The 23,428-nt window shown below is 42.5% G+C and overlaps 1 protein-coding gene across 4 annotated transcripts in view; it reads right to left on the reverse strand.

The window, feature by feature from the left end:
* Positions 1 to 23,428, reverse strand: part of smg7 (SMG7 nonsense mediated mRNA decay factor) — a 151,021-nt gene that overhangs the window by 52,366 nt on the left and 75,227 nt on the right. For all 4 annotated transcript variants that reach the window (XM_072273975.1, XM_072273972.1, XM_072273973.1 and 1 more), the window contains 2 exons: positions 22,787 to 23,207; positions 4,519 to 4,663 (listed from right to left, as the gene is read on the reverse strand). In XM_072273975.1, the coding sequence (XP_072130076.1) occupies positions 4,519 to 4,663; positions 22,787 to 23,207 (566 nt within the window). The remainder of the gene's footprint in view (positions 1 to 4,518; positions 4,664 to 22,786; positions 23,208 to 23,428) is intronic.

Consider the following 23,428-nt stretch of genomic DNA (forward strand, 5'->3'; position numbering starts at 1 on the left):
TAAGTAAAAGTTACTTTTACCTTTAATTTTACTATTAACATTTATTTACTAAATTCACACACTTTCTATACTGACAATCACCTCTTCTGTTTTATATCAGGGTCATCCTCTAATTTTCACACAATTTCAGCTTACACTTTCTAAGTTAATAGGGCTGGGCGGAGCTATGATGGCAGTAGACAGCAGCTTCTTTGAGCTCAACTGTGCAAACAGCTTAATTTCTACCTTTAATGTCTCTCATTTTCCATTTCAAGGTGGATGGGATTCTGTTTAAGACCCTGATCTACAGCACTCAAACTTCAGTTATGACATTGGTTCCTGTTCTCGGGGTTCGCGGACTGGCCGTTTTATTGATATCCCAAGGTCGTGGTCTAGATGACCAGTGTGCCTTTGGGATTCCGAGGTTTTGCAGACCTGGAGACAAGCCGATTCTATGCCGGAGATGCTGACTGAAGCGCCGAGAGAAAACGGAATATCAAGAATCAGGAACAGCAGATCAGCTGTCAGAAGGCTCTGTACTATGGTCACGCTCTCTTGCTCATTGGTGGGGGAAAGTTTGTTGCTGATTCTCAAGTCAGGAGAACTTGGGGGTAGGGGAGAGAAAAGTGATGTGGCAGACTTTAACACTGCAAATCAGCAAGTGTTTTCTTGTCTTGTTAGTCTCCCCTCTGTGTGACACCTCTCTGCCCCTTTATTAGGGAGAGAGAGAGAGCCTGTGGCATGTCAAATTGTCGGGTGAACGATTAGTTTTTGTTGCACTGTAGCTCATGGTCTTTCTAAGGAGACTTTGTTATTGTTTGCTTGGGGGGTGCAGGGGGTTGGTCCTTTTTTTGCTCAAGTAAGTGGGGGAGGGTCAATTACTGCTGCTTGTGCTTGGGATGTGGGGGAATGGGGGGCTTTGGGGTTCTAATGTTTCTACTGTCACTCATTCTTTGGGGTATCCTGTTTTCATGGATGTCTGCAAAGAACAAGAGCTTCAGGCTGTATATTGTATACATACTCTGATATAACATGGAACTACTGAACTATATAATGTGAGTGTAACACACCTACTGGGGATCCATGGCTGTCCTATGGACAGTCAACAGAATGACAGGTGAATAATGATCCTAAAATAAATACCTTTGGATCAAGTGGAGGGAGATGTTGGCCAAAAAGAACTCCAATCTACTAATCAGTGAACAGGAATGAGGCAAGGGTAGTGGAAACAGACAAAACAAAAGTCTTTGTTCTTGCCATGTGGTTGCAGGAATGGAGGCTATCTTTTTGTGAACTAATGTTTGCACTGGGATAACTTAAACAGAGCAGTTGAACATGGACACAAGGAGTTTCTGTTAATGATCTGCTAAACCCCGAACCATTATCAAGTAAGAAGTTGTTTATTTCGTAAAATGACAATTTTGCAGAAGGAATGGCCTGTGATCTGGTCATCTAGGTACAGTGTTTGGCTGACTTGGTTAGAGCTGGACAGAGCAAAAGACACTACTTGGGTCACAAGGCTGAAGGGAGAGGCATAAAGCAAGGATGCCACATCCAATGAGAAACTGACACAGGTCGGTTAAATTACAATAGACAATAGGTGCAGGAGTAGGCCATTCGGCTCTTCGAGCCAGTACCGCCATTGACTGTGATCATGGCTGATCATCCACAATCAGTATCCAGTTCCCGCCTTATCCCCATAACCTTTGATTCCGCTATCTTTAAGAGCTCTATCCATCTCTTTCTTGAAAGCATCCAGAGACTTGGCCTCCACAGCCTTCTGGGGCAGAGCATTCCATATATCCATCACTCTCTGGGTGAAAAAGTTTTTCCTCAACTCCGTTCTAAATGGTTTACCCCTTATTTTTAAACTGTGGCCTCTGGTTCTGGACTCACCCATCAGTGGGAACATGCTCCCTGCCTCCAGCGTGTCCAATCCCTTAATAATCTTATATGTTTCAATAAGATCCCCTCTCAGCCTTCTAAATTCCAGAGTATACAAGCTCAGTCGCTCCAATCTTTCGACATATGACAGTGTGACATATGACAATCTTTCGACATATGACAATCCCGCCATCCCGGAATTAACCTGGTGAGCCTACGCTGCACTCCCTCAATAGCAAGAATGTCCTTCCTCAAATTTGGAGACCAAAACTGCACACAGTACCCCAGGTGTGGTCTCACCAGGGCCCTGTACAGCTGCAGAAGAACCTCTTTGCTCTTATACTCAACTCTCTTTGTTATGGAGGCCAGCATGCCATTAGCTTTCTTCGCTGCCTGCTGCACTTGCATGCTTGCTTTCAGTGACTCATGTACAAGAACACCTAGATCTCGTTGTACTTCCCCTTTTCCTAACTTGACTCCATTTAGATAATAATCTGCCTTCCTGTTCTTACCACCAAAGTGGATAATCTCACACTTATCCACATTAAACTGCATCTGCCATGCATGTGCCCACTCTCCCAGCCTGTCCAAGTCACCCTGCATTCTCATAACATCCTCCTCACATTTCACACTGCCACCCAGCTTTGTGTCATCAACAAATTTGCTAATGTTACTTTTAATTCCCTCATCCAGATCATTAATATATATTGTAAACCCTGCGGTGCCCCACTGGTCACCACCTGCCATTCCGAAAGGGACCCGTTAATCGCTACTCTTTGTTTTCTGTCAGCCAGCCAATTTTCAATCCAGTCAGTACTCTGCACCCGATACCATGTGCCCTAATTTTGCCCACTAATCTCCTATGTGGGACTTTATCAAAGGCTTTCTGAAAGTTCAGGTACACTACATCCACTGGCTCTCCCATGTCCATTTTCATAGTTACATCCTCAAAAAATTCCAGAAGATTAGTCAAGCACAATTTCCCCTTCGTAAATCCATGCTGACTCGGACCGATCCTGTTACTGCTATCCAGATGTGTCGTAATTTCATCTTTTATAATTGACTCCAGCATCTTTCCCACCACCGACATCAGGCTAACCGGTCTATAATTCCCTGTTTTCTCTCTTCCTCCTTTCTTGAAAAGAGGGACAACATTGGCCACCCTCCAATCCACAGGAACTGATCCTGAATCTATAGAACATTGGAAAATGATTATCAATGCGTCCACGATCTCTAAAGCCACCTCCTTAAGTACCTTGGGATGCAGACCATTAGGTCCCGGGGACTTATCAGCCTTCAGACCCAACAGTCTATCCAACACCATTTCCTGCCTAATATAAATTTCCTTCAGTTCATCCATTGTCCTAGGTCCTTTGGCCACTATTATATCTGGGAGATTGTTTGTGTCTTCCCTAGTGAAGACAGATCCAAAGTACCTGTTCAACTCGTCTGCCATTTCCTTGTTCTCCATAATAAATTCACCCGTTTCTGTCTTCACCTTACCATTACCTCCAGCCAACAAAATTGAAACATCATAGTTTGATCTGATATGGAAATGAATAAAACTGGAGGATTTTGGGAGAACTCTGGAGACCAGCCATTTTGGATATGGAGGACCCTATGTCAGCCACATGCACAATAAATCAGGACCACGAGGAATGCCTGGCCAGCATAGACTCCTTTTCCCAGGTATTACCATTTATATTCTTTGACTGCTCATGGAGACTCAGAGAAACCTAGTCAACCTGCACACATTTAGTTAGTTTGTAAATTCATGTGCCTATTAGTTGAGACAATAATGATATCTGGAGTAAATACAGATCCTCTCTGTGCGTAACTGATAATTATTGTTGAGGGTTAATCCTTGTAGCAATCTCCTCATCCAAATCACTGGCATAGTTTGAAAAAAAGCTGAGGCCTGCAACAGTAAAATGGCCACAGCCTTCTATCCTAAAAATAATCTATTTATACCTATTTTCTGCTCATGAACCAATCCTCAATTGATTGTGGATGGTTTTCTTAGTTAAGATCCTTCCTCCTTTATAGCATTCTCTGAAAGTCAAGCTGATTCCACCTCTTCTTCCAATCTGCCAATTTCTTAGAAGTATCCTAGAACATTTAATCCCCAACTTTGTAATTTTGCAACCTTATCTATGTAATGGCTATAAGATTACACCCATTAGTTTCTATATGTGCAATCTGTTCAACAACCTTGATATATTTACTTTAAAGCAAAATATAAAATATTCATAAAATACTGAAAGCAAATGAATTTATTATTCCCAAAGGAAGCCACATAAATTTAAAGAATATACAATTTAAGTATGGGGTGAGGAGCTGCTTGTAACATAATTTGGCTTCACTTAACCCTGGACAAACTCTAACAGCCAGAATGAATTTGATATGTGAACTTAACTACACATATAAATAAACTCAACACAGCAAAATCAGTTTCAGGCAGAGTATTGCACAGAACTTGGTAAGTTGAGACATATGGACATCTCTGATTAACACCTAATTGAAATCCACCATTAAATCTGCATACAAACATCAAAGCTCCTTTTGTATTATTTTAAAACATAATCAATAGGGTAAGTTCACAGATCAACATTCTGAGTGGCGGTTCAGTTTATAATACATCAACTGCTCACTTACCTGGCCTGCTAGGAAGAGGAGGAAATGCTCCTGGATGGTGAATGGGGATGAACTGTGAACTGCTGGTTTGGTTTGGTGACTGCGTCACTGGGGTCTTCCTTGCCTCTGATACAGGTGTCTTTCGTAATTCAGACTGAGCTTTTACCTGATAAACAAATTTTACATCAGATACTACAAGCTTCAATTTTTTCCCTGACCTGTTAAATTTGAGACAGATTAAGCTAACAGCATACCCAAAATTCAGATCTCTTGATGGATAATTAATTCCAAACCAAATGTCCATCAAGGCTCCTTTTAATTGAAAAACAAAGTACGTCCACGAGTTTCAGAAATTATCGTTCATTGTGTCCCAGACAAACCTAATCATGAACTGATTTGAAGTGTAAATGTGTTGGTCGGTAAGAATAAGTAGATTCAATTATTCTGTCTGACATCTTACTTTGCTGGCATTCTGGCTACTAAGATTGACAGCTTTAGATGCACTTTTAAGTTCAAGTTCCCTTGTAGATAGTGCAGTAAAACCTTCTTCAGCCAAAGGTGGCTATAGTGTAGTATCCACACGTGCAGGCGGTGGTGCTTGACCATGCAGGTGGGCAGATTGTCTAAAGCTCAATCACTCTCACATTTTAAATGGCCATGGACTGGAGTTGATAATTAGTGAGGACATTAAATGTTTTCAAGGACACTCTGAGCCACCTTTAAGCATTTTCAATCCTCCTAGAAATCTCATGTCCTGACAGAGGAAAGTATTCATTTTGGGAATTTTATTGGGAAGGCATGATAGTGTACCAGTTAGCAATGCTTTACAGCACCGGTGCTCTGGGTTCAATTCCACCATTTTCTTTAAAGAGTTTGCATGTTCTGCTTCGGTTTCCTCCCACATTCCAAAGATGTATGGGCTTGGTTTACTTAGCCGAGGTCATGCTACATTGGCACGAAAAGCATGGTGATACTTGCAGACTGCCTCCAGCACATCCCCCTCCCCCATTGTGTTAGTCGATGATGCAAATGACCCATGTCAGTGTATGTTTTGATGTACATGTGACGAATAAAGTTAATCTAAAGTTTAAAATCTCATGTCAGACATATGAACAATCCAGCTCACCTAATTAGAACGACAATCATGGGGTCGCTGGTTCAGCTATTTGATCAATGGGCTTGGAGAACTGCAGAGATGGTATTGGCTACACTCCCCCAGTGTTTTGTGATGCCTGCTATATTGTACCCATCTTTTCAGAGCTTACTGGAGGGCAGGGATCATTTCTGCTCAGTATATTAAATGTTTTCTGTTGTGCTTTGAGGTCCTGATTTCCAAAAATTTCTTTTCCTCAGTCAGTCAAAGGCAAGGTAAATTCTATCAATGGTTTCCCATGTCTTACTGTTGAACATGATTGTCAGAGGCATAGCAGGTAGTGGAAATTGATTGCAAGAGGAGCTTTGTCCCCTTGATGTATAATATAAGTTCCATCCTCTCATACAATTAAGTCCAGGAGTCAATGCCAACTTGGAGCTCGGCCTTTTAATATGGGCTTGGCACATGCTGCCTGATTACTGTGAATCAGTACCCAGATTAGGGTGCTCTTGTTTCAGGAATGGAGGCAATGAAGGTTGAACAGTTTCCTGCTCATCCAGTAGGTTCATTCTTTTCCAGCAGGAAGCCTGTTGGAGACAAACTGCAGTATTGGAACAATATTGGTTGTTGCAGCGATGACATGTACATAAGGTGAAATACTTAAATCAAGACCCACCCACTTGTTCAGGCCAATGTTGATTTACTAAAATCAGTTCCTGATTTTATTGTTAATCAAACAATAGTTCACTTCATGATCTGAACAACAGACATTTCTAGAATTCTATTTTATGCAAAGGGCCGAGACATGCTCAATGGCCAGATATCAAAAGAAAACACTTTTCATTACTATTAGAGATTACTAGTGCATTCCAAGTAAACACTGAATTTGGTAGTTAATGATGATAAGCAGGTAGCTACACTGCAAGCACATTTCCTTCCACAGAAAGATGATTTAATAGTTTTCCATGCTTTCTCACTATCTAAAGCTTATGTTGAAATGGTTTCTTCACAACTGTGTGAAGCTGAACCTTATTTACACTGCAATCTGTATAATGGAATTTTAACAAATTAAATGTTTAATCAATTATCCATATGCTTATTGGCCCTTGATTGCTCAAAAAGGAATATGTTGCGTCAAAAGTGGACAATTCTTTTGCGGGGGGGGGTAGCATTCCTCGTCTTATTACAAAAATCCACTATGCGGATGCACATGCAGAAAATATGAAGCCATTAAAGGCAGGGGAAAAGATGAGAGGTGTAAAAATGAGGCTGAGTTTGAGATAAAGACTATTTGGGAGCATCAAGTCAACCATGCAAAAACATGGAAGAGATAAGAGAATTGGTACAACAGGGCCTTATTGATAGAAGAATTTTCAAGTTTAGACATTGTAGAATCAGGAGTCAATATAGATGATTCAGAATTTAAATGCCCGATTAACATAAAAGGACATGGGCAGCGGTAGTTAAGATAACCCAGACAATAGGTAGATTTCTAACTCCGTGGTTGAGGTTTTTTTTTAAGAAGTTCAAAGACTATACTCCTTTACCAGTAAATGAGTATATTCCTAGTGTTTAAGTAACTTGCCTCAGACTTCAGTTCAGCATGAACAGAATACCAAAACCGAAATAATCTGGTTAACCCAGGACATAACATAATCGGTAGAAATTCTGGCTTATGCTCAACAAACAATGAGACAATAAAGATACAGGACAGAGGATGAGACAGAGAGGTACCAGTGTCCATTTAAATGTCCACACCATGTCAACAGTAGATAGATACACAGAGCAATGACTAAAGATGAAACAATGGTGGTCATGAATGTAATGATTCAGATTGTTGGAGATAATCTGGGTAAATAAAGGCAGTCCCACCAAGCTGGGCAATGAAAGAAAGGCACGGAATGAGAAGCTACAATGAACATCACAGAACTACAAGGAACATTCAGAAGAAATAGTGCATTAGTCTTTTAAATGGTGCATGACTTTTTGGTGTTATTACAACAGAGGAAGTTAAAGATGAGAACAACAGGAATTCTGCAGATGCTGGAAATTCAAGCAACACACATCAAAGTTGCTGGTGAACGCAGCAGGCCAGGCAGCATCTGTAGGAAGAGGTGCAGTCGACGTTTCAGGCCGAGACCCTTCGTCAGGACTAACTGAAAGAAGAGTGAGTAAGGGATTTGAAAGTTGGAGGGGGAGGGGGAGATCCAAAATGATAGGAGAAGACAGGAGGGGGAGGGATAGAGCCAAGAGCTGGACAGGTGATAGGCAAAAGGGGATATGAGAGGATCATGCGACAGGAGGTCCGGGAAGAGAGACGGGAGGGGGTGGGGGGAGGATCCAGAGAATGGGCAAGAGGTATATTCAGAGGGACAGAGGGAGAAAAAGGAGAGTGAGAGAAAGAATGTGTGCATAAAAATAAGTAACAAATGGGGTATGAGGGGGAGGTGGGGCCTTAGCGGAAGTTAGAGAAGTCGATGTTCATGCCATCAGGTTGGAGGCTACCCAGACGGAATATAAGGTGTTGTTCCTCCAACCTGAGTGCGGCTTCATCTTTACAGTAGAGGAGGCCGTGGATAGACATGTCAGAATAGGAATGGGATGTGAAATTAAAATGTGTGGCCACTGGGAGATCCTGCTTTCTCTGGCGGACAGAGCGTAGATGTTCAGCAAAGCGGTCTCCCAGTCTGCGTCAGGTCTCACCAATATATAAAAGGCCACATCGGGAGCACCGGACGCAGTATATGAACCCAGTCGACTCACAGGTGAAGTGTTGCCTCAGCTGGAAGGACTGTTTGGGGCCCTGAATGGTGGTAAGGGAGGAGGTGTAAGGGCATGTGTAGCACTTGTTCCGCTTATACGGATAAGTGCCAGGAGGGAGATCAGTGGGGAGGGATGGGGGGGGGGACGAATGGACAAGGGAGTTGCGTAGGGAGCGATCCCTGCGGAATGCAGAGGGAGGGGGAGGGAAAGATGTGCTTAGTGGTGGGATCCCGTTGGAGGTGGCGGAAGTTACGGAGAATAATACGTTGGACCCGGAGGCTGGTGGGGTGGTAGGTGAGGACTAGGGGAACCCAATTCCTAGTGGGGTGGCGGGGGGATGGAGTGAGAGCAGATGTACGTGAAATGGGGGAGATGCGTTTAAGAGCAGAGTTGATAGTGGAGGAAGGGAAGCCCCTTTCTTTAAAAAAGGAAGACATCTCCCTCGTCCTAGAATGAAAAGCCTCATCCTGAGAGTAGATGCGGCGGAGACGGAGGAATTGCGAGAAGGGGATGGCATTTCTGCAAGAGACAGGGTGAGAAGAGGAATAGTCCAGATAGCTGTGAGAGTCAGTAGGCTTATAGTAGACATGTCTACTATAATGTCATCCCCTTCTCGCAATTCCTCCGTCTCCGCCGCATCTGCTCTCAGGATGAGGCTTTTCATTCTAGGACGAGGAAGATGTCTTCCTTTTTTAAAGAAAGGGGCTTCCCTTCCTCCACTATCAACTCTGCTCTTAAACACATCTCCCCCATTTCACGTACATCTGCTTTCACTCCATCCTCCCGCCACCCCACTAGGAATAGGGTTCCCCTGGTCCTCACCTACCACCCCACCAGCCTCCGGGTCCAACGTATTATTCTCCGTAACTTCCGCCACCTCCAACGGGATTCCACCACTAAGCACATCTTTCCCTCCCCTCCCCCCCTGCATTCCGCAGGGATCGCTCCCTACGCAACTCCCTTGTCCATTCGTCCCCTCCATCCCTCCCCACTGATCTCCCTCCTGGCACTTATCCGTGTAAGCGGAACAAGTGCTACACATGCCCCTACACTTCCTCCCGTACCACCATTCAGGGCCCCAAACAGTCCTTCCAGCTGAGGCAACACTTCACCTGTGAGTCGACTGGGGTGATATACTGCGTCCGGTGCTCCCGATGTGGCCTTTTATATATTGGCGAGACCCGACGCAGACTGGGAGACCGCTTTGCTGAACATCTACGCTCTGTCCGCCAGAGAAAGCAGGATCTCCCAGTGGCCACACATTTTAATTCCACATCCCATTCCCATTCTGACATGTCTATCCACGGCCTCCTCTACTGTAAAGATGAAGCCACACTCAGGTTGGCGGAACAACACCTTATATTCCGTCTGGGTAGCCTCCAACCTGATGGCATGAACATCGACTTCTCTAACTTCCGCTAAGGTCCCACCTCCCCCTCGTACCCCATCTGTTACTTATTTTTATGCACACATTCTTTCTCTCACTCTCCTTTTTCTCCCTCTGTCCCTCTGAATATACCTCTTGCCCATCCTCTGAGTCCCCCCCCCCCGTCTTTCTTCCCAGACCTCCTGTCCCATGATCCTCTCGTATCCCCTTTTGCCTATCACCTGTCCAGCTCTTGGCTCTATCCCTCCTTCTCCTGTCTTCTCCTATCATTTTGGATCTCCCCCTCCCCCTCCAACTTTCAAATCCCTTACTCACTCTCCCTTCAGTTAGTCCTGACGAAGGGTCTCGGCCTGAAACGTCGACTGCACCTCTTCCTACAGATGCTGCCTGGCCTGCTGCGTTCACCAGCAACTTTGATGTGTGTTCCTTAAAGATGAGACCAACTTTTAAGAAATGGCAGGACATTCAAGTTGTGGAGAGATCTTGCCGAGTATCAGAAAAAAAGTAAGCTAACTTGCAGACCTGTTAGCCTGACATCAGTGATTGGGAAGTTGTTGGAACTGATTGTTAGAGATGAGATTACAGAGTACCTGGATGCACATGACAAGATAGGCTAATGCCAGCACCGTTTCCTGAAAGGAAAATCCTGCCTGACTAACCTACTGCAATCTTTTGAGGAAATTGCAAGCAAGGTACATAAAGGAGATGTGGTGTTCTTGGATTTTCAGAAGGCCTTTGACAAGGTGCCACACATAGAACCATAGAACATTACAGCACAGAAACAGGCCTTTTGGTCCATCTTGGCTGTACCAAACCATTTTTCTGCCTAGTCCCACTGACTTGCACCTGGACCATATCCTTCCATATACCTCTTATCCATGTACCTGTCCAAGTTTTTCTTAAATGTTAAAAGTGAGCCCGCATTTACCACTTCATCTGGCAGCTCATTCCACACTCCCACCACTCTCTGTGTGAAGAAGCCCCCCCTAATGTTCCCTTTAAACTTTTCCCCCTTCACCCTAAACCCATGTCCTCTGGTTTATTTCTCCCCTAGCCTCAGTGGGAAAAGCCTGCTTGCATTCACTCTATCTATACCCATCATAATTTTATTTACCTCTATCAAATCTCCCCTCATTCTTCTATGCTTCAGGGAAAAAAGTCCTAACCTATTCAACCTTTCTCTGTAACTGAGTTTCTCAAGTCCCGGCAACATCCTTGTAAACCTTCTCTGCACTCTTCCACTCTTATTAATATCTTTCCTGTAATTTGGTGACCAAAACTGCACACAATACTCCAAATTCAGCCTCACCAATGCCTTATACAACCTCACCATAACATTCCAACTCTTATACTCAATACTTTGATTTATAAAAGCCAATGTACCAAAAGCTCTCTTTACGACCCTATCTACCTGTGACGCCACTTTTAGGGAATTTTGTATCTGTATTCCCAGATCCTATTCTACTGCACTCCTCAGTGCCCTACCATTTACCTTGTATTTTCTACCTTGGTTTGTCCTTCCAAAGTGCAATAACTCACACTTGTCTGTATTAAACTCCATCTGCCATTTTTCAGCCTATTTTTCCAGCTGGTCCAAATCCCTCTGCAAGCTTTGAAAACCTTCCTCACTGTCCACTACACCTCCAATCTTTGTATCATCAGCAAATTTGCTGATCCAATTTGCCACATTATCATCCAGATCACTGATATAGATGACAAGTAACAATGAACCCAGCACTGATCCCTGTGACACACCACTGGTCACAGGCCTCCATTCGGAGAAGCAATCCTCCATTACCACTCTCTGCCTTCTTCCATTGAGCCAATGTCTAATCCAGTTTACTACCTCTCCATGTATACCTAGCGACTGAATCTTCCTAACTAACCTCCCATGTGGGACCATGTCAAAGGCCTTAATGAAGTCCATGTAGACAACATCCACTGCCTTCCCTTCATCCACTTCCCTGGTAACCTCCTCAAAAAACTCTAACAGATTGGCTAAACATGACTTACCACACACAAAGCTTTGTCGACTCTCCCTAATAAGTCCCTGTCTATCCAAATACTTGTAGATCCTATCTCTTAGTACTCCTTCCAATAATTTACCTACTACTGACATCAAACTTACCGGCCTATAATTTCCCGGATTACTTTTAGAGCCTTTTTTAAACAACAGAACAACATGAGCTATCCTCCAATCCTCCGGCACCTCACCTGTAGATACCAACATTTTAAATATATCTGCCAGGGCCCCTGCAATTTCAACACTAGTCTCCTTCAAGGTCCGAGGGAATACCCTGTCAGGTCCTGGGGATTTATCTAGTCTGATTTGCCTCCAAGACAGCAAGCACCTCCTCCTCTTCAATCTGTATAGGTTCCATGACCTCACTACTTGTTTGCCTTATTTCCATAGACTCCATGCCAGTTTACTTAGTAAATACAGATGCAAAAAACCCATTTAAGATCTCCCCAATTTCTTTTGGTTCCATACATAGCTGACCACTCTGATCTTCAAGAGGACCAATTTTATCCCTTACTATCCTTTTGCTCTTAATATACCTGTAGAAGCTCTTTGGATTATCCTGCACCTTGACTGCCAAAGCAACCTCCTCTCTTCTTTTAGCCCTCCTGATTTCCTTAAGTATTTTTTTTTGCACTTTTTATACTCAAGCACCTCATTTGCTCCGTTTCCTATACATGTCATACATCTCCCTCTTCTTCTTTATCAGAGTTCCAATATCCCTTGAGAACCAAGGTTCCTTATTTTTATTCACTTTGCCATTAATCCTGACAGGAACATACAAACTCTGCACTCTCAAAATTTCTCTTTTGAATCCTTCCCACTTACCAATCACATCCTTGCCAGAGAACAACCTGTCCCAATCCACGCTTTTTTAGATCCTTTCTCATTTTTTACAAATTTGGCCTTTTTCCGGTTTAGAACCTCAACCCAAGGACGAGATCTATCTTTATCCATGATCAAGTTGAAACTAATGGTGTTATGATCACTGGAACCAAAGTGTTCCCCTACAAACACTTCCGTCACCTGTCCAAACTTGTTTCCTAATAGGAGATCTAATATTGCATCCTCTCTAGTTGGTACCTCTATATACTGATTCAGAAAACTTTCCTGAACACATTTTACAAACTCTAACCCGTCTAGACCTTTAACAGTATGGGAGTCCCAATCAATATGTAGAAAATTAAAATCCCCTACTATCACAACTTTGTTTCCTGCAGTTGTCTGCTATCTCTCTGCAGATTTGTTCCTCCAATTCTCACTGACTATTGGGTGGTCTATAATACAACCCCATTAATGTGGTCATACCTTTCCTGTTTCTCAGCTCCACCCATATGGCCTCGGTAGACAAGCCCTCTAATCTGACCTGCCTGAGCACTGCTGTAACATTTTCCTTGACCAGCAATGCCACCCACCCCCCCCACCTTCATTCCTCTGCTTCTATCACGTCTGAAACATTGGAACCCTGGAGGCTGCTTAGCAAGATAAGAGCCCATGGAATTACAGGAGAGTTACTAGCAAGGGAGAGTATTAGCTGATTGGCAGAAAATAGAGAGTGGGAATAAAAGGATCCTATTCTGACTGGCTGCCGGTTACCAGTGGATTTCCACAGGGGTCGGTGTTGGGACCGCTGCTTTTTACAATGTATGTCAATGATTTGGACGATGGAATTAATGGATTTCTGGTTAAATTTGCCGATGATACAAAGATAGGTGGAGCAGCAGGTAGTGTTGAAGAAACAGAGAGCCTGCAGAGAGGATTAGATATTTAGGGGAATGGGCAAAGAAGTGGCAAATGAAAGACAATGTTGGAAAGTGTATGGTCGTGCACTTTGATGAAAGAAATAAACGGGCATACTACTATTTTTGATGGGGAGAGAATTCAAATTGTAGAGATGCAAAGAGACTTGGGAGTCCTTGTGCAGGCTACCCTAAAGGTTAACCTCCAGGTTGAGTCGATGGTGAAGAAGGCAAATGCAATGTTGGTATTCATTTCTGGAAGTAAAGAATATGAGAGCAGGGATGTGATGTTGAGGCTCTATAAGGCACTCATGAGACACTTGGAGTATTGTGTACAGTTTGGGCTTTTTATTTTAGAAAGAATATACTGACATTGGAGAGGGTTCAGAGAAGGTTCACAAGAATGATTCCAGGAATGAAAGGGTTACTGTATGAGGAACGTCTGGCAGCTCTTGGGCTGTACAGGTGTCCCCCGCTTTTCGAACGTTCGCTTTACGAAACCTCACTGTTACAAAAGACCTACATTAGTACCCTGTTTTCGCTTTCAGAAGGTGTTTTCACTGTTATGAAAAAAAAGCAGCGCGCGATAAAAGGCAGCGCGCACCCCGAGCAGCCGCTCTCCCCCGGATTCGGAACAGCATTCTCGCTGACATTGCTTAAGCATATGCCTGTGAGCAGTTGTTTGCAAGATGAGTTCTATGGTATTGGAAAAGCTTAAAAGAGCTCGTAAGGGTGCTACACTTAGCGTAAAACTAGACACAATTAAGCGTTTTGATTGTGGTGAACGAAGTAAGGACAACGTGAGTTTGGCTTGTGGAAGCTGACGAACATGATGTTGAAGAGGTTTTGGCATCCCACGACCAAGATCTGATAGATGAAGAGCTGATGCAACTGGAAGAAAAAAGGATAACAATCAAAACCGAATGAGTAATGATAAAGTATGACTTTAATTTTGAAAGGGTACGTCGGTTTAGGGCATATTTGCAGGATGGTTTGAGTCCTTACAAAGAACTGTGTGATAGAAAAATGCGCAAGGCTCAGCAGTCAAGCAAGCCTTCCACATCAGCCACAGCAGACGACGAACCTCGACCTTCAACATCGAGGCGGGCAGAGATCCAAGATGACCTGCCTGCCCTAATGGAAACAGACGATGACGAGATGACACCCCAGTGTCCCACCACCCAACCCCGAGGCCACGGACAGATACCAATTCGCGGAGAATGCAACGGTAGCCAGGAGGCACACAGCACATCTTTAAGAAAAAAGCCGAAATAAACATGCTAATTAATTAGGTGCCGCCAACACGTAATTGTCGGCCCAGATCAGAGATGACGCAATCGGAAATCAGCACTGATCTGGGCCGACAATTACGTGCCGGGCGGCACCTAATTAATTAGCATGTTTGTTTCAGGTTTTTTTCTTAAAGATGTACTGTGTGCCTCCCGGCTACCGCTGCACCGCTGCATGCTTCACGGCAATGTATCGCTCGGCGGCCCAGAGGGTGGGAGCCACTGCACCACCCAAACTCTGACTCAGCCTAACACACCATCATCAGTGTGCTCGGCGCTGTCTTCTCGATTCCGGTAAGTGATACTACACTGTACATACATTATTTCTACTTTATATCGGCTGTGTATTTTTACATGTTATTTGGTATGATTTGGCAGCTTCATAGCTTAAAGGTTACTGGAGAGCGCTTGCGCCGTGTTTTTGCCAACAGCTTGCGTGAGATTTTCACTACGGTAAACAGTGCAGTAATGATTGTGGAAAAGCATTTCTACTTTATATAGGCTGTGCATTTATCATATCATTCCTGCTTTTACTATATGTTACTGTTAATTTAGGTTTTGTGTGTTATTTGGCATGATTTGGTAAGTTATTTTTGGGTCTGCGAATGCTCACAAAATTTTCCCATATAAATAAATGGTAATTTGCTTCTTCACTTTACGACATTTCGGCTTACGAATCGTTTCATAGGAACACTACCTTCGGATGGCGGGGGAAACCTGTATTCCCTGGAGTTCAGGAGAATGAGGGGGGGAATCTCATAGAAATATTCTGAATGTTAAAAGGCCGGAACAGATTAGATATGGCAGTTATTTCCCATGGTAGGGTAGTGTAGGACAAGATGGCATGACTTCAGGATTGAAGGACGTCCATTTAGAACAGAGATGTGGAGAAATTACTTTAGTCAGAGGGTGGTAAATCTGTGGAATTTGTTGCCACGAGCAGGAGGCCAAGTCATTGGGTGCATTTAAGGCAGAGATAGACAGGTTCATGATTAGCCAGGGCAGCAAAGGGTATAGGGAAAAGGCAGGGGAATGGGGATGACTGGAAGAATTGGATCAGCCCATGATTGAATGGCAAAGCAGACTTAATGGGCCAAATGGCCCACTTCTGCTCCTATATCTTATGGTCTTATGGCTATCCTACATTAAGAGTGCTCTGAAACGGACATTAACTGTTCACATGCAGTTTGGCATTTTTTAAAATTACAATGATTTGTCATTAATCATGTTCCTTTATCTCAGTGTACACATGGAAAAATAGAAAATAGGAGCAGGAGGACATTCAATTCTCTAAGACAGTTTCCCATTCAAAAAGATCACAGCTGATCTTACACTTCAATACATATACCAACTGTATTTTCATTATCTCTTCATATTTAGAAAAGTATTGGTCTCTTTGTAAATGTATTTGGCTTTCACCATATTATGCATTGAGAAAATTCCACATGTTCATAATCCTACGAGAGAAAATATCTCTTCTCATCTCAATCCTGTTTTGTACCATATCTTGAGACTGTAATCCCTTGTCCTCAACACCATCCAATCAGGAGATATATCCTTGCCATATCCAGTCTGTTTAATCCTGAAAGAATTTTTAGCTGTTTCAATGTGATCTCTTATTCTGCAGATCTTTAGTGAACATAGGCTGAGCTAATTCAATCTTTCCCCAAATCACTACCTGCCATTCTAGGAATCAGTCTGGCAAACCTTGATTATACTTGTTCAGAGGCAGATATATAGATTCTTAAGTAAGGAGATCCTATCTGCACACAATACTCCAGGTATAGTCTCACCAAGGACATGGACAATCTTCGCAAAATTCCTTGCTCCTATATTTGAAAATTGAAAACCCTTGCAATAAAGATCAACATCCTATTTACCTTAATTGCTTGCTGTATGTTTGCTTTCACTAACCAGATTACCAAATCCGCTGGTACAGCAATTTTTTTCTATTAGCATTTAAGTAATACAGGTGTCCCCTGCTTTTCCAATGTTCGCTTTACGAAACCTCACTGCTACGAAAGATCTACATTAGCCCCCTGTTTTCGCTTTCAGAAGGTGTTTTCACTGTTATGAAAAAAAGCAGCACGCGATAAAAAATCAGCGCGCGAAAAAAATCAGTGCGTGATAAAAGGCAGCGCACACCCCGAGCAGCCGCTCTCCCCCGGATTCGGAACGGCATTGCTTAAACACAAGCCTGTGAGCAGCCGTTTGCAAGACGAGTTCTAAGGTACTGGAAAAGCCTAAAAGAGCTCGTAAGGGTGTTACACTTAGTGTAAAACTAGACATAATTAAGCGTTTTGATTGTGATGAACCAAGGACAAAGTGAGTTCAGCTTGTGGAAGCTGACAAACATGATGTTGAAGAGGTTTTGGCATCCCATGACCAAGAACTGATAGATGAAGAGCTGATGCAATTGGAAGAGGAAAGGGTAACAATCGAAACCGAATGCAGTAGCGAAATGAACGTGAAGCAACTGCGTGAGATTTTCACTGCAATGATAAGTACGACTTTAATTTTGAAAGGGTACATAGGTTTAGGAGATATTTGCAGCATGGTTTGAGTCCTTACAAAGAACTGTGTGATAGAAAAATGCGCGAGGCTCAGCAGTCAAGCAAGCCTTCCACATCAGCCACAGCAGACGACGAACCTCGACCTTCGACATCGAGGCGGGCAGTCATAGGAGAAGATGAGCTGTCTGCTCTAATGGAAACAGACGACGAGATGACACCCCAGTGTCCCACCACCCCAACACCCAGGCCATGGACAGATACTGTACCGATTCGCAGAGAATGCATCAGTAGTCGGGAGGCACACAGCACATCTTTAAGAAAAAAGCCGAAATAAACATGCTAATTAATTAGGTGTTGCCCCACACGTAAATGTCGGCCCAGATCAAAGGCGATGCAATCAGCAATGATCTGGGCCGACACTTACATGCCAGGCAGCACCTAACTAATTAACATGTTTATTTTGGCTTTTTTTCTTAAACATGTGCTGTGTGCCTCCCGGCACCGCTGGACCCCTGCATGCTTCGCGGTTCGGTAACTGTCGGCGGGCTGGAGGGTGGGGCCACTGCACCAGCCAACCTGCGACGACTCAGCCTAACACACCATTATCAGTGTGCTCGGCGTTGTCCCGATTCCCCTAAGTGATACTACACTGTACATACATTATTTCTACTTAACATCGGCTGTGTATTTTTACGTGCTGTTTAGTATGATTTGGCAGCTTCATAGCTTAAAGGTTACTGGAGAGCGCTTGCGCCCTGTTTTTGCCAACAGCGCTTGCGTGAGATTTTCTGCCGACGGCGCTTGCATGAGATTTTCGCTACGGAGAACAGTTCAGTAATGATTGTGGAAAAGTATTTCTACTTTATATAGGCTGTGTATTTATCATATCATTCCCGCTTTTACTATTTGTTACTGTTATTTTAGGTTTTGTGTGTTATTTGGCATGATTTGCTAGGTTATTTTTGGGTCTGTGAACGCTCACAAAATTTTCCCATATAAATAAATGGTAATTGCTTCTTCGCTTTACGACATTTCGGCTTATGAACCGTTTCATAGGAATGCTCTACCTTCGGATGGCGGAGGAAACTTGTACTCTAACTTTACTTCATTTATCTCTGTTATGCTGCACCTGCCTTATATTTTTCCATTCATATTGTCTAAATCACTTTAAAAGCTCTTTGCATCATCCTCACAACCCTATTAAGTTAAACATCGTCAGCAAGCTTACAGGTCTCATTTGACTCCCTCCTCTAAATCACTGATGTATACTGTTAATACCTGGGCACTCTTTCCCCTACCTCATCTGACAATTGGTTCCTTTACATTCCTGTTAAGTTAAGCATGTCCTCTTAAATGAAGATCACAAAGTATTTGTTAAACTGCTCTAATATTTTTGTTCCCCACTGTAAGTTCCCATTTTTCTGACTGCAAGACATTTGCTTTCACTAATTTTTTAAAAAAACATACTTGCAGATAGTTCTGCAGTCTATCTTCCTTGCAAGTTTACTTGTACTTCTTACTTCCACTTTCCATTGAACTCTTACTCCTTTTTGTAAACTAAATTCTAGACTTCCACCAGTGTTCAGGCCTGCTACATTTTCTGAAAACATCAAGTGCCTCCGTTCTGAATATAAGACTGTACTTATTTTAATTTGTAAGCCATTAACAGTCTCAATTTTTGCTTTGTACTTTGCTCCAGAAAGCAATGTTCACTTTTGCAGTTCCTGCATTTTATCCTTAAACGTTAAGCATTGTCAAGCATTTTAATGAAACTCTCCAATGCAACATGGCCAGTTCACTTCTCTTAACTCCAGTTCCCTGTGTTTAAATTAGACCTTTAAGTTTCTTGTTTTAAGCATTATGTTTTAGTCATGTTTTATGTTTTGCACACCTTTAAAAGAACAAAAAGACAGATTTTGTATGCATCCTGGCATATTATAAAGTCAGCTTGTATTATCTTTGCACTTTGTGAAACAGATTCTCCATTGACCACTTCTAATTTTCTGAGCTGAGCACTGAATCATGATAATCTTTCTTAAATAATCAAAACAGGTTATAAAACAATTCAGGGACAAATCACAATTACAAATTAAAAACTTTTTAATGAAACTAGTAATTTATGCTGAAGATTAAAGATGCACTAAAATAATCTGGCACACCTAGGACTTTGGTGGTGCCAAATTAGTACATTTTCAAGATAACTGGATGTTATTTTCATTAAAACACCTTGTTTTAAAAGACACACAGTAGAATAATAAATTTTCCAATGAATACTATTTAATGAGAACAGAGGAACTGGGGCCCCAGTACATAATGTTTATGTATATGGTTCATCTATATCAGGGATGCTTCAAGAAAGAAACATCACCATTCGGGCCATGCCTTCTTCTTGTGGCTGTCATCATGCAGGAGAGACAGGAGCTTGAAGACCCACACCTCAAGATTCAACAATAGCTTGCATCCCAATGCCAACAACTGACCCTGAAAACCTTTGGACTATCTTTCCCCTCAAATTGCATTAATGTTGGTACTGCTTCCTCCACCCATGTTGAGCTCTCCAATTTCATCTAATTTAGCTCCACCCTGCCCTCTCTCACTTCTCTCCCTTTCTCGATCTTTGGAGACAAACTACCTTCTGATAATCTTTACAAACCTACTGACACTCCCAGCTATCTTGACAATACCTCTTCACCCTGTCACTTGTAAAAATGCTATTCTCTTTTCTGTTACTTCATCTCAGGATGAGGCTTTCCATCCTAGAACATGTGAGATGCTCTCCTTCCTCAAAGAACAGGGTTTCCCTTCCACCACCATCAATCTTGCCCTCACCCATATCTCCTCCATTTCCCACACATCTGCCCTCACCCCATCCTCCTACCACCGTAATAGGGATAGGGTTCCCCATGTACTTACCTACCACCTCTCAAGACTCTGTATCCAGTACATCATTTCCATAACTCCTGCCAACTATTATGGGATCTACCCCTCCACCTCACTCTCCACTTTCATGAGATCACTCTCTATGTGACTCCTTTGTACACTCATCCCTCCCCACCGATTTTCCTCCTGGCAATTATCCCTGCAAGCAGAACAAGTGCCACACCTCCTCCCTCACCACCATTCAGGGCTCCAAACTGTCCTTCCCAGTGTGGCAACACTTCACCTGTGAGTATGTTGGGGTGGTCTACTATTATCGATCCTCTTGGTGTGGGTGAGAGATGACGTAGATTTGGAGTCGGCTTCATCAAGGCACCACAAAAGGCTGGATTTTCAATTCAACTATTCATTCTGACATGTCATTCCACGGCCTCCTCTACTGCCACAAGAGGTCACTTACAGGCTGGAGGAACAGCACCTTGTATTCTGTCTGGGTACCCTCCTCCAACCTGATACCATGAACATTAATTTCAGTAATTTCTTCCCCCTCCCCTTTCACTCTTTCTAGCTCCTCTCTCAGCCCTTCTCCTCACCCATCCATCATGTCCATCTGGTGCCCCTCCTTCATCTCTTTCTCTTACGGTCCACTGTCTTCTCAGATCATATTCCTCCTTCAGATCATTACCTCTTCCACCTACCACCTCCCAGTTTCTCACTTCATCCCTCTGCTCCACCCACTCAGTTTTTCCCTCAACTGATTTCACCAATACCTGCCAGATTGTACACCCTCCTCCCTCCACTTTCATCCAGATTCTCCACCCTTTCTCTCCAGTCCCGATGATGGGCCTTGACCCGAAACTTCAACTGTTTATTCCTTTCCTTAGATGCTGCCTGACTCAGTGAGATCCTGCAGCACTTTATGTGTATTCCTCAAGATTTCCAACATCTGCAGAATCTCCTGTTTTTATTTATTTTGCTGTGTAACTTACATACAATTTAAGTCTTGTTTGTAATGTACTGTGCTGCTGGAAAAAAAGGCTAATTTTCAAGGTATTTCTACCCAAAACAACAAACTTGAACTTAAACTATGAGTCTGGTAAGGGTGTCTCATTGTTTCTGGGAGCTCAGGAATCAGGGCCCTGGCCTGTTAAGAGTATGGACATTCGCACCCAGTGTTCAGTTGCTGAACTATTGGGATTCCCAAATAAATAATGTAACACATTATTGGTTTCACTGTACATTTACACGATGGATTTTCAATAAAATTTACATACATGTCACTATTATCCATTTTTTGGAATAGAGTAATCAAAATTGTTAAAATACTATCTAAATAAAAATTAACATCAACATATTCATGCTAGAGTTATAAAACTATTGGCTCATAGTCTTACTGCACAATTCAAGTTTATAATCTACACTGGCACTTTAACGTGGCACATGCTGCTGTGTCAGTGCTACCATCTCTTGATAGTCATAATCATACTTTATTGATCCCGGGGGAAAATTGGTTTTCGTTACAGTTGCACCATAAATAATTAAATAGTAATAAAACCATAAATAGTTAAATAGTAATATGTAAATTATTCTGGGAAATAAGTCCAGGACCAGCCTATTGGCTTAGGGTATCTGACCCTCCAAGGGATGAGTTGTAAAGTTTGATGGCCACAGGCAGGAATGACTTCCTATGACGTTCTGTGTTGCATTTCGGTGGAATGAGTCTCTGGCTGAATGTACTCCTGTTCCCAACCAGTACATTATGTAGTGGATGGGAGACATTGTCCAAGATGGCATGCAACTTGGACAGCATCCTCTTTTCAAACACCACCATCAGAGAGTCCAGTTCCATCCCCACAACATCACTGGCCTTACAAATGCGTTTGTTGATTCTGTTGGTGTCTACTACCCTCAGCCTGCTGCCCCAGCACACAACAGCAAACATGATCGCACTGGCCAACACAGACTCGTAGAATATCCTCAGCATGATGAGAAATTAAACTGAAATTCTGTCTGTTCAGATAAAAGAACCTCATTTTATTATTTTACATTAGATTTGGCTGATCATGGCCAGTGATCCATAATGATCATCACTGCAACCAGTTAACCAACTTAGCCCAATACACAAAAAATGGAGGAACTCAGCAAGTCAGGCAGTATCTACAGAGAGAAATAAACAACTTGATGACCTGATAATGCTTTCTTTTTGAGTGATGCTAATGTTATCATTAAGAGAAGATAAAGCAAATTGCACACTGCAAGCTGCAACAAATAATGAAATAGTGTTTAGTTTTAGTCATCAGCCAGGACATCAAGGATAACTATACTGTGCTGCTTTTGCATGAATCTCTTCAACGCTCATCAGTGACAGCAGTGAATGCCTTAATTTAATACTTCCAGAACTCGTCTGTACTTTGAGATAAATTATGAGACAGTAAACCAAATGCACTGACTAGCATGAAAGTGCAGTGCTCTCTTAGTCACGATCAAGTTATTGAAAACGAGATTTCAACCCTGCTACTGAATTTTTAGAAGCAATTAATTTCTAAGTGAGAGATTTACTTCCAGCTCAAGAAATTGCATAATTTCAATCCAGAAAGCAAGTCCTTACCTGCACTGCCACATTCTGCTTCCGAGCATGCTCCAGGTTCTTGTCCTGATTATTTTTCTTTGGTTCAGTCTTTCTTTTATTGCTATCTCTTTTTACATCCATTTTATTTGTAATATCATTTCCTTTGTTGAAGTCCCATCTTTCCTTCATGCCTTCTTTTTGATGATGATTCCGGTTCTGTTCTCGTGGTTTGATATTTTCCTTGAAGGTAACCAGTTTCTCTCCATTTTCTGAACTGTTACTCTGAGTCTTGCCTGATGACAAAACAGACTTTAAACCTTGACTAATCTCAGTTGGTTCTGAAAATGGAGATTCCAGCAAAATCAGGCTATCCTTTATTTCAGATGGCTCTTCATTAGCCAGTTCTGGGATGTCAGTTATGAACAATAGTTTACCTTCTTCATTTCTGCTCTGGATAAGCCTAGGAAATAAAAGAAATTGCAAGAAAATATATTAAAAGAAATATAGCCTGCATTTTGTTGTCTGATTGTTGGGGTTTTTGTATTGCTATATTTACGCTTTATTCTTGGTTGGTGCCGCTGTAATGAATCCAAATTTCCCTCGGGATTAATAAAGTATATCTATCTATCTATCTATGTATAATCTACACTAACATGGAACAATACAGCTCTCAGGAAAAGG

The sequence above is a fragment of the Mobula birostris genome, chromosome 12 (genome assembly GCF_030028105.1).
Source record: "Mobula birostris isolate sMobBir1 chromosome 12, sMobBir1.hap1, whole genome shotgun sequence".
NCBI classification, from domain to species: domain Eukaryota; kingdom Metazoa; phylum Chordata; class Chondrichthyes; order Myliobatiformes; family Myliobatidae; genus Mobula; species Mobula birostris.